This window comes from Trachurus trachurus (assembly GCF_905171665.1).
Source record: "Trachurus trachurus genome assembly, chromosome: 6".
Classification (NCBI taxonomy): Eukaryota; Metazoa; Chordata; class Actinopteri; order Carangiformes; family Carangidae; genus Trachurus; species Trachurus trachurus.
The window spans coordinates 12795913-12808541 of NC_139897.1; the positions used below are offsets into that span (position 1 = coordinate 12795913).

The window sequence follows — 12629 nt, forward strand, 5'->3', positions numbered from 1 at the left end:
CCCCTGGAATCCCCTCAAGGACAGACGTCAGAGCTGTGGTTTGGCAACAGCAGAGAAAGGCTGAAACCTCATGTAGATCAATCAATAGGCTAGCACACACTTGAATTCGTGTGTCTGTCTTCACTATCTGTTAGTACGTTACATAGGCTGATAGTCCAGGGGCTGATCTGAGCCAGTAGCAGCAGCCAGCTGGCAGCCGGACATTGGGATACAGCCAATAAAAGTGAGCAAGAGTCACCAGCAGGAAAACATCACATGTGTAGAAAATCAGCCGCGGATAGACACAGGGGTGTGACTCCGCCTATTGATCAAAGACCATCCTCCTCCTCCCTTTTGTCTTTTCTCCAGTTTCTTAACTTCTCCAAAAGCCGCGTGGGCTTCGCGTGAGCCGCTCAGACCGTTTGGCAGGCCTTGATCTCATTCCGTGGGATTTTTTTTTTCTTATTCTGGGCGCATCCGGACTGACAAGTCCACTAACAAGCGGAGAAACAAGCTCTTCCCTTCTTTCTCACTAGTTGCGTTTCATGGAGTACTTGTGGAAATCATTAATTGTCATCACAGCAGCAGCAGCAGCCGCCGCGAGGTAAGAACTCTTTATTTACTAACTCAGTCATCAAGTGTCTCAATTAAAGTCGGATTGTGAGACACAGAGGAGAAAGAGCGGGATCAAATTGTATCGAACTGCACGCTGCGTGTCCTTTTAGCAAAGCATGTGAAACTATTTCAGATCGATCCAAGCTGCTCGTAGGCAGACACTTGAAGGGGCGCTGTTTATTTTACGCACAGAGAGTGTGTGTAGTCTAATGTTGGTTTGTACGGTGGCGCGAGACGCGTTCATAGTCCGTGTGGAAATCACTCGCACTGGCTGTCAATCTTTATTAATATCTGCGTCCTGTTCATTTGAGCAGCTGTTTATGGAGGCAGGGCACCAAGTGCGTGCTTCCGATAAACAAACAACTAGGCTACGTGCATGAAGCTATAACTCACCTGGCTGCTAAAAGAAGCCGACGAGCAAAAATGCAAAGTTAAGGTTCCGTTTTTTTTTTTTTTTTTGCCTTGACGCGAGTCTTTTGTTAACTATGAGACCAGCAGGCGGAAACTAATGTTGTTGTTTTTTCTCACGTCATGTGAACATGCAGATCAACTTCACTTGGTCTGGCACTGGCAGGCAGCCAGGGCACCTAATTGTAAAACAAACCGGAATTAAGTGATTGTTAATGTTATTGTTATCAATATATTTATCAGTAGCCCCCTCATTCACTCTTTTACCCACGTGGCTTGAGGCCCAGGCTGACAGTTTGGTCGGTTTGCTTTCGGAAGTGACTCTCTCCATCACCCTTGCCCTACAGATCTGGGAGTCCAGACACACACACACACACACACACACACACACACACACACACACACACACACACACACACACACACACACACACACACACACACACACACACACACACACACACACACACACACACACACACACACACACACACACACACCACTTTACAGAGTGCTTGAAAGACCGTTGAAAGTGTGTGCAGTTTCCTTCATGCACACAAACCACATTTCTCCTCGCTGTAGCCTACTACGCCGACGAGCCACAGATCTGTAGAGGTGTCAACAGGATGAAGCGATAACATCTGCTGGCAGTGTCCTGTCTATAGACTGTAGGAGACCAATAGAGTGAGAATTAGCTGTTTATTATTATTATTATTATTATTATTATTATTATTATTATTATTATTATTATTATTATTATATGAATAGCCTACGTTTACACAGTTAGATCTTTATTCACTGGGGCTGATACAGCTGTTTCACCATATTGGCAGATGTTCCACTGTGAGCTTGGCTGCAGTCAACAGGTGGGAGGGATGTTTTGCACTATGATCTGTTAGTTTTGAGGGGGGTAAAGTGGAGGGGAGTGTCCACCATTGGAAAACAACACCAATGATAAATAATTACTAGAAAATTCCCTTGCAGAAATTTTGAGTGCCACAGGGGCCGCTGCTGGGGTGCCATCTTTCTGAGCACTGCGTTGAGGATGTGTGTCTGTCTATCTGTCTGTGTGTTGTGTGTGCCTGTGTGGAACTGTATCACACATATCGCATCACATGTGTGTGTGTTTGTGTGTGTGAGAGAGGAGTGCATGCATGCGTACACATTTGTGTGATGGTATGTGTGGTTGTGTCAAGGAAGAGCTAATCACAGAAGTGTATGTGCACATGCACATGCGCACGCAAGTGTGTGTGTGTGGTTGTGTTTCACAGAGACGTCATATAAATGTATGGCGGATAGGGGTCAGAAGTTGATTAAGATATCAGATTAATGAATGAGCCTCAGCTGTGGTTCTGGCCTGAGGCTCAGAGGTTGCCACAGCAATTTGAGGGGGTTGCCACGATAGATGCACCCACAGCTGAAGCAGACAGAAACAGTGAGAAAGAGGGCGTTAGTCTCACATTTGGGCTCATTGTGACAAAACAGTAGCTCCTATCAGAAAAAGAAAACACCCATTATAATCTCATAATTTCTCCAAAAATGATGATGGTCACTGAATGTTGACTGATGGAAAACGACCTAACATGGAATCCTACATCAATAGACAAGACTTGTGTCTTTATTTTAAAGTTTAAATGGAGTCTCTGGGTGAAAGTATGTCGGAGCAGTAGATGTTTGAAACAGTCAAATAATGTATTTGTTTTTGACCTCCTCCCATTCATTCTATGTTGGCAACTTTTCTGTTTTTTTTGCGAATTGCATCTATTTGATAGCTGTGACTTGAGGTCAGTGCCTTGGAGCATTTTCCCCGTGGCGCTTGCCCTGGTGGAGCTGGCATGTAGGAGAGGCAGAGTTAAGAATTTGTCACGTGATGAGATCATCCTTCTGCCCCTCATACAAGCTGATTGTGTTGTGCATGTTGACTCTGTGCTGCCTTCAGGTGCCTTTTGGAAAAGCCAGAACTAGGAGAAGAGTATCAATTGATATTGTGATAACAGGGGTAAATGCAGGGGCAACTTGAATTTGAGAGAGATCTATAAAAAAAGATATACTAATCAATCAGCAGAAAATAAATTAGACAATAGTTTGATCATTGATCAATGGTTGAAATACCACATTTTCACTGGTTCCAGCTTTTTAGTTGAGAGTTAGCTGCTTTTCTTCTGTTATTGTTAACTGTGAATACAGTTTATTCCATTTTACAGGAACAACCAGAGGCTGTTCCCCCAGAGGGCTGAACTGAAAACAACAGTGTGCCTGTGCACCATGTTATATAGAAAAAGTATCCTTCTATCTCAGGTGGATTCTACTCCTACAAAAAACAAACAAAAGACTACTACTGTCATCATTCTGGATATAATGGTTTCCCTTTCCTAGATTTCCTTGAGATGGGTTTTAATGATGTCGTCTTTTCCTGGAATCCCCTGCCTCACCCCACCCCAGCCATGGGCCCCCTCTGGTTAACACCATTATTCCCTATTCGCCAACCTTCTTCAGGCCCTACCAATTTCCTTATGCAGCACAGGTGTGCACTGTGCAGACCTCTTACTGCATCACTGGTTGACTCACATTCACTTCGGTTACAGATATAGCTATTGCTTTGTGTTTAAAGGCTTAATATTCATATTATTTATCATGCAAAATAAATACTGATGATATGAAGTGTATATTCATGAAAGTCTTTTAATGAGAAGCAGGTTGGTGGTGAAGTACAAGTCTCTCCAAATTTAAATGTGTCAAAATTTCAGTTTTTAAATGGTTAAACCCATCCTTCAACATTTTCTGTTAGTCAACAACATTTATATATGACATGCCTTTCTGGCAATGTGCTTGAAGACAGTGACTGTGACTTGGATTGTCACAACTAACTCACACTGTTTACCATAATGTCTTCACACATGCTTTAAAAATAGCTCCAGTTGCAGAACAAGAGAGAGACGAGAGACCTACATGCTTATATTTGCCCATTGCAAGTTAAAATGCTTCTTTAGTAAGTGTTGTGGACTAATTTGTACTTAATTGTAGAAATGATAAGTTTATTAAGTGAGTAGTCCATTGACAAAAATTCATTTGTAGCCACTTTTTTCCATTGAATTTCAAAGCAGCCGACTATCTGAAAAGGAAAATAACAGTTTAGTTGCATCCCCCCATTAGAGAAGTGTGTGAAAGGGGAACTAGGTTTTACCAAGCTTGCGCTGTTAAAATGCAGAATAGAAACATATAGTCTGTGGTAGTGTTGCATCTCAGGAAGATGACAAGACAACTTGAAATACTTGCCAGATAAGTCCTGCTTTGATAAATGTGAAACTGGGCCTTTTTAGAGCGATTGTGATAAGACCTTCTGACGTGAGAAATAAGTCAGAGCAGGACCCCCCTCAATGCAGGACTCCATGTACCACAGTAATATTCACATTTAATAATCCTAGTGTCCTTGAAGTGAGCTGCTTTCAGTCACATAGATCATATGTAACCAGTGATGCTGGAGGCTACATCACCAGTGCTGCTTTGTTTATTGCAGTGTGTTAAAGCTTCACATTAGCTCTCTGAAGGAAACGGTTCACATACTTTTCTCATGTTCTAAAAATCCCTTTACAAGATTGTCACGTGTCGCATTTTGTCGTTGGCTGATAAGGCTTTAAGTGATAAGCCACAAGATCTGCAAAGGTTGAGAAAAAACCCTTAAGCTTAGTGTTATCTCTTGACTCACTTTTGAGTGTGCAAAGTATGTTTTTTGTTTTTTCCTGATGATCTCCTTTGTATTCAAGTTATTTAAGGGGATGGATCTTTTGAAAAAAATCTTGCATGAATGTTAAAAACTGAATGCCAGTGTCTAATTGTTGTTTTCATATTCCTAGATCTGGAGCCATATCAGCGCACCAGCATAATAAAGTTCCAACATGATGAGTAGCCAGTCGATGCAGACCCTCATTGACCCAGTGTTTCGAAGCAAGATGCCTTTGTTTGATGGGACTATAGCAGCCGCGGGACTGTCGAAGCCACAAAGCATGCCTGGTTTCCTGGATAAGCATGCGCTGCAGTACAACGGGTCCTACTTCACTTATGACCCCAGAGGAAAGGACGGGGGAGGATTCACTGCACCTTGGAGCAACTCAAAGAGCTCTCTGCTGGAAGGCAGAAGTCCTATGAGTCACCTCTCTGGCATGGAAGGACAAAACCACATACTTTTCAGACAGGACAGTAATTCTCAAGAGGAGGGTCATCCCCATTCTTCCTCCCTATGTCACCCACCTGTAAAACAGGGCTTCACCATATACACCAAAAGTCCTGGGCTAGCTGGGCTAAGTCCTACAGCTGCTACATCAGTGACTGTTAGAAAACAAAAATCTGGAGGCGAGAATGCATCTCCTCCGTCTGAAAACTCTGTTTACCTAGCAATCCCTAAGCCTGTTTACAGACATAACCCCTGCTGTAATGAACTGGGCTGTGTGAAAGGACAGAGATTCAGCATGGAACAGTGTGGCTCTCCAAGGATCCCAAACACTGTGTATGAGCACGACTGGATGCAAACTGATGCTCACTACGCTGAAAGACAGTCCATTCAGAGAAAGGCACAAGACAAACTGCTGCAGCAGAGAGGATTACAGTTTGAGCCCCACGCAGAGCCGGTGAAGAGGATAACTGTGGAGGCGTACAGCCCGAGCAGAGCAAGTACTTTGCCTGCAATGATGGACCCAAACTATAGCAGTTACCCCTGCACCCCAACTCGCACACTGTTTGGTTCTTTAGGTGAAAAGAGCCCGCGCTTACAGACTTCCCCCAGAGGCTACCCTGGCCTATACCCCACCCATCCTACATATGAGCATATGACCTCAGAGGTTTATCAGGAACGCTCTCCCATGTCCAAATATGGCCAGCTAACACAGCACCCAGTGTTTTACTACCCCCAGGCAAATGAGGAGCTACAAAACAGCACACAGTGTAAAAGTATTGGCAGTAAGCAGAGAGAAGATGTCCCTGTTATTCTCAAACACACAATCTCAAACCCCAGGGAGCATTACATAGTGCCTCAGTCGCTTCACGGTGAAATTCCTTTGCCTTTGCCTAACACTGAAATATTCCCAAATCATTCCTTCATGCAGGGTTTTGACTATCCGTGTTATGCAGTCCCTAGATTTCATTTAAACCCGAGTCAAGTACGAGTGTCCCAAAAAAGGCAGCACGCATCACCTAGTTTTCACACTAACAGCGTAAACGCTTCCCCATCCAGCCAGCACAGGGATCCAACCACTGCAACCAGTCTACATAAAGATAAACCAAACACCAGGCTGCACGTGGACCAGCCACAACCTTCCTCGCCCTTCATACGTGTGAACCAAACCAGTCCTGCCAGGTGTATAAGCCAACCTGGTGTCTCACCACCCGCCTTACAAATGAACAGATTTTTCCCCTCACTCCCCGGCCTGCACATAGACCGACACATCCTTCCACCAGCTGGCTTGAACATGAACAGACTCGTGGACTATTCCCCCTGTGAAGCCCGGGCTACATGTCCGCAACAGTCAAAAGGCCTTCCTGTTTCCCCAGCAGCGTGGCTGCCCCAGTCACCCAGTCACAGTTCAGATCGCATCCATGCAGCTGTAAGCAGCAGTGCAAATGCCAGAAAAATAATTTATTCCCCTTCTGTGGCAACAGGAAATGGATACAATGGCCCTACATCCAGTCCAGGCACCACTGTTCTTAAAGGGATCCTGAAGAGAAGTTTGTCTCACTCATCTCCACCCGTCAAAATAAAAAAGGAGGATAGGGATTTATGTGAGGTGGAACCCATCAAGAAACGACGAAGGGTGGAAACGGAGAATGCCCGAGTAGGAAATAAAACTGATTCTCCTCCAATGCCAGTCATTGACAATGTATTCAGTCTGGCGCCATACCAAGCATACCTGCAGGCCTCTGGAGTGTTATTTCCGGGCAAAGTACCTCATAGAACTGTCCAGTCTTCTGAGCACAGTGAAGTCAAAACCAAGCCAGGCACCAAAGAGAAAAGGCCAGATGGAGAGAGGCAGCAGTCTGTTGTCTGTCCAGTCTCTAAAGAGATCTCTCCAGATACTCCATCAGAGAAGCCTGTTGTAGAAATCATTGAGCCCAAAAATATTAAAGTGGAAAATGTAGATCCATCAGACACAGACAACGCTGCAGAGTCTCCTCAGAACGAATACTGTAGCATCATAGTCAAAAAAGAGCTTGTAGAGACTGGTTCATGTGACATTGACCCTGTCATGTGTGTGATAAAGAAATGTGAACCTGAGGAACCTGAAAGTAAAACCCGTTTACCGAATGAAAATGACACTTCAGATGAGTCTGCACGGTTGAACTCATCTTCTCAGGATGATGCATGCACACTGCACGAGCACGTGGCCGCCCGCCAATCCAAGCCCATTACTACGCCTCAACCATTTGAGAGAAAGCTAAATTTCAAAAACATTCCTCCCCAGTGTCTAAAACTTTCCACCTACAAAATCATTCTCCCTGATATGAAGCATTCCACCCCTGTTCAACCCCCAGAGAAGCCCCCTTCGCAGCCAACAACTGATCTCATACCAAAAGTAGATCTCCAACTTCCAGTCCGCAAGCATTTCCTTGAGTTGCACCATTCCCTTTGCAAGCTAGTATCCAAATCTGTGTCTGCCTCTTCAGAGCAGGAACTCAGAACCTGGTTGTCTCAGCTGAAGCTGACTGAACCTGAATCTGCATCAACCAAAGTCCAGAAAGTGACGTGTTTGTTGGGGGTAAAAGCCCGAAAAGTGTGGCTCAATGAGGAGATCGAGTCAGCACTCCATGAGGTCACCGAGAGGCTGAGAGAGTACACCATCCAGAAGCGCTGTCCTTTTCCGCATGTCATGCGAACAGGGGCCGTGTTCCTCCCCATGCTGGTGATGAAGGAGATGCTGTTTCCAACGGTGCAGGGCGGCTTCATCGACCAGGTGCTGCAGGAGCACAGAGTGGAGCTCCGGCCCACCACGCTCTCCGAAGAGAAGATCCTCATCCAGCTTCACAAACGGGCCTGCTCGTCCCGCCTCAGGAGACTGATGTCACTCAAACACCTGCCTGACATCTATGCTGATGTGGTCAACCTTCTGCACTACGCCTATGTCTCCAAACATCTGGGTGAGTGCATGTTCACCTCAGACCTACTGAGGTAATGTAGGAAATATGCTGTATTAAATATTTTCCAGAGTAATTAAGTGAAATTAAAGGGGTATTGCTGTGTTTTGATGTTGGTTATAAACATCTAGTTTAAGGCCTTTAAAATATTTCTGTCAAATTATAATTTATTTTTTTATTATTAAGAATGTTGTGGGATGGTATTATGGCATTTTGTCTCTCTTATCAAGCCACACAAATCACAGGTGTTGCAACAAGCAGCGCTTGTGTTAATCAGCCCTCATGGGGGCAAGTTGGGACACCACTGCTGATGACTGACACTGAAATAAACATGTTAATGAAGGAGACAGGAAATGAGTGGATAATGGACACTTAAACTGTGTATATACAGACTACTTGTGTTTTTTCAGTGCTAAGACAGCACTTTATATTATCAGCACGGCAGAGTTAATTAGTCAGGAAGTCATAAACATTCAACTTTTCACCTCAGTGAATGTGTGAAGTGTTTTTTTTTTTGCTTGTTAAAAAAGAGAAGGATGACGTGTCAGTTGTTTATGTGACATGACACTGAAAATCATATGACACGGTTTCAGATGCAAATACAGATCATTTGAAAGTATGTACCTTTAGTTTGATAATGTTTAATACGACTTCCAAAGGAACAGTATTTCCTGCCTTGCTTTACAGATTTTTGGAAATCCCTCCCTGGCAGATAGATGCTCATAGATGTGTGATTTACTGATGCATTCTACTCTGACTGTTTATTGTATCTCCTTTTTCCCCCCTCAAACAGTCTTTTTAGTTTTCCTTTTTATCTGCATTATTGGCCCTTTTTTGTGAAATAGAAACTTAAAAAGTAAACAATACATATTCAATATAAAATTCATTTATTTTTTACAGAATCAACTTCACCTGATGTCCAAAAGAGAGCCCAGGTATATTTTTTTTGTGTTGTCCCTCAATCTCACTGTTCTATGCTTTTTTCCCCCCCTCCCCCGGAATAGTTTCTGCTGGCTTTCAATAACAAATCACAAGAAGCTGCATGATAACGGGCGGGTGAAGGGAAGGGTGCTGCGCTTGAAACTGAAACTGACTTTTTTTGTTTTTGTTTTTTGTAGTTAGCAATGGTAGATGTGGTGTGGGGCAGGCTGGTGAATCACACTACCAGAAGAAGGAAGTATCAGCCTGCACCATGCAGGGGTGGGGGGTTAGACTGTGCACCGGCATATTTTGAGTTATTTTGGATTGGAGAGAAGGTGGTGATCATCATCATTATGTCACCATCTTTGCTGTGTAGTCACAGAGACAAGTGGGACTAAATGAGTGCTGTTGTTAAAACTGTGTATTGCCCATGTCTGTTAAAGGAACAAGGCTGGTGATGCTCTATTTTGTTATGGTCACTACACTGTCTATGCTCATATTAACCAATTTGAACAAGTTATATGAGGCTTTGGCTGCACAAACAATGCTTATTGGAAGGATTCATTCTTAGTTTGTTTTGGGGACAGTGAGACGAATATAGACCATCACCAGACTTGTCCTGAAATTCTGCCTTTTCACTTTTGTGCTCTTCGACAGCTATTATTTTATTTGGCACAAGCATTCGCTAACCGAATTGGGTTTAATCAAATTTCCGTTCACTGCTGACTTTATTAACAGTTCACATGGTTTGGGAGCACTTGACTTTGGTGTATTCCCTGACTGACAGCATCCCTTGTAGCAGCTGACTCTTTCCCAGCCTCGGTGTTCACACCCAAAGCTCTTCTCTTCTGTCTCTGTAGAAATGGTGTTTCATGGTGCAGGATCCTGTGGTCTGATCACCATATCTGCTGACATTAATAGAATGGGTTGTCATTGTTCTTGCAGAATATGCACTATGGGAGGATTGATTTATCAGCCTGTGTGGAGGTGTTGGTTGGTAGCTGGCTTTTTTGGGGATGCTTCTTTTCTTTTTAAATCCAAAATCCAAAATCTCTGATTTGCTGTTGAATTGTTTCCCTGATCACTAACTAAATTCTATAAATTATTTAACTCTCACTCTCAACCAATTCTCTTGAATGAATCTGTCATATTTTAGTAATTATTTTAACCTCTCTTTATTACTTTATCCCTTGTGTTGCAGGATTAGATGTAAAGGATCCATCTAGCAGAGACAAAGGTGACAGCAGTGAGGAGACCTCTGTATTTTCAGACATCCCTGCTTCATCGGTCTCACCTCCAGAGTCACACTCGCTGAGCCATCCAAAGGACGAGGAAACAAAATCCCATCTGAGCAGAGAGAGAGCAAAAAGCAGGGTGAAGTGCAGCTCGAGGCGCATGTTTTTGGACAACAGTGTGTCAGATGACGAGCCAGATGACGCAGGAAAGACTGTAAATGGAGTTGTGCTGGATGGATTTCGCAAGACAGACGGGAGTGCCGATTGGTCCGAGGAGAGTGAGAATAGAGGAAGTTATGGTCTGGTAGCAGAGCAGGATTCATCGCCCATTCCACAAAGCCCAACCTCTGATAATTCATGGACGTGTCCTTTAACCTTTGACGAGCTTTCCCCATCTTCCAGCGACACAGAAACACAGGAGCCCTCCAGTCTGCAGCCTGGTAGCCAGTCCTCTGGACCAGAGAAATCTCTGGTCAGATCCAAAAATTGTTCAGGGGTCATTCTCAAACTGAGGAGGCTGTTCAGTGAAGGTTTGAACAGAAAAAAGGCACGCTACCAAGCAGTGTCAAACTTGGGGTCGCTTGGTGACGCCTCCCTCTCACCGACTGAGGATCTGGACAGAGAGGTGAGCAGCGAGAGGGACCTTCACAGGAGGATGCCCAAAGTAACCCACAGATGGCAGAGAACGGGCAGCTTCTCTCACTCCTTAAGACCCCTCAGCAGCTCCTCTAAACAAAAACACAGGTCGCTCTTAAAGATCAAATACTGTCCCTACTTGTCCGCTTGCCACAGCGCTGAGCACCGGCGGCGGTGGGTCCTGCGCTCGGCCGTCCAAAGAGCTCGGAGGGCCATGAGGTTGTACTACCCTGACCTGGTGGGAAAGAGGATCCATCATCTGTACGAAGAAGACGACAAATCAGAAGTGTGGTATAGAGGAGAGGTGCTTCGTATCCACGAGGCCCACACCAACCCCCTAAAGACTGTATTTGAGGTCAGGTATGACAGTGAGCCAGAGTGGAAGTACTACCTGGAGCTGCTGATAGACTATAAAAAAGGCTGGCTGAAAATTGAAGACTGATTTTTATTTTATCATGCCAGTGTTTCCATGACAGTTTGGTTTTTGGTCAAGGTGCAGTGATAGTTTTGAATTGCCTCCCTTTGCGGTTTCCTTGTTTTGCTTGCCAACAACAGGCAGATAAGGCTCTGTATACGTGTCTAAGAGTGAAGTCAGACTGACTTTTATTGTGTCAACAGGTCAGCTAAAAATTATTTCACTTTCCAGCTACATGACCCGTTTTTCTTCAGGCACGGACTGTATACAGTATCACATTTTTTAAGCTCTTATTTTTGACACATCTATCAACAGCTTTTCTGGTTTATTCACAATTTAGATTATGGTTATGTGTGGCCTTACTGTGCTTAACTGAAATTTTAAAAAATACCAAAAATGTAAACATCCTTATCATTGTTTATAAGCAAATTATACATTTGTTTACATCATTGACTTTTCTGGGTAAAAAGTGAAGTTAGTAACTTATAGTTTCACATTTTTTATTTGAAATTTCCTAAAAAAAAAGTTGAATGACTTGAATTTTTTTTACAAGGGTTTGACTGTCAAACAGTACCAGCCTCATGTAGGTTTACAATAAGAGTGCCAGTCTTGTATGTAATTATAGCAGAGTGATTTTTTTTATCTTGATGACTGTTTTTTGGTGTGAGTAACTGAAGCTGAACAGGCATTCATGTAGTTCTGTACTAAGCTGCTCAAGAGGTCTTTGAAGACACACAGGGACAGGATCCCTTTCACTTCAGATTGTATATTAATTTTGTATCATTTTCTAAGACTTCTGCAGATGGAGTTATTAAAATATTAATAACTGTTGTCTCAAATAAAGTCAAATGTCATGATTCTTGATTGATGATCGTTGAAACTGTGTTTCTCCCACATTATTTTTCACAACTTTGTAAAATGCTGTGACACTTTTGCATGGGAGAGGAAAACAAACATGAATATTGCCACTAAATTCCACATAACTGGAAAATCTTTACCATTTGCCATGCAGTTTTGTAAATGAATTGCCATGGTAGGGGTCATTCTAATTGGTCACCATCAAAAACCCGGTTTGTAATAGTGTCATGCTGTAAATGAAACACACTAAAAAAAGAGCTGTCAGTGTCAACGTTGAAAACTCTGGAGGATAGCCACACCTGAAATATTTAGAGAACTGCAGTGTCTTTGTCCCCATCCAGTGGCAAAATGTGTAGCTGCAAGTTCCCTTTTGAACTAGTGAAAAGTGCTGTTTAGTTTCAAACTATTTGATGGGAATGATCTAGCTTGCTTCAGTGACAG

The 12629-nt window shown here is 43.5% G+C and overlaps 1 protein-coding gene across 1 annotated transcript; it reads left to right on the forward strand.

Moving 5' to 3' along the window:
- The first annotated feature begins 303 nt into the window (after positions 1 to 303).
- On the forward strand, positions 304 to 12186 carry cUnh15orf39 (chromosome Un C15orf39 homolog). The gene is made up of 3 exons (XM_083973821.1): positions 304 to 583; positions 4856 to 8126; positions 10246 to 12186. Exons 2-3 carry the CDS (start codon positions 4898 to 4900, stop codon positions 11355 to 11357), a joined length of 4341 nt encoding a protein of 1446 aa, XP_083829947.1. The 5' UTR covers positions 304 to 583; positions 4856 to 4897; the 3' UTR covers positions 11358 to 12186.
- The last annotated feature ends 443 nt before the right edge of the window (positions 12187 to 12629 follow it).

What these genes read in the sequence shown, in the direction of transcription:
- cUnh15orf39 (XM_083973821.1), top strand. Translation starts at nt 4,898, where the DNA reads ATGATGAGTAGCCAGTCGATGCAGACCCTCATTGACCCAGTGTTTCGA. An exon ending in CTATGTCTCCAAACATCTGG is followed by an intron (nt 8,127 to 10,245) that starts GTGAGTGCATGT and finishes CTTGTGTTGCAG; the next exon opens with GATTAGATGTAAAGGATCCA.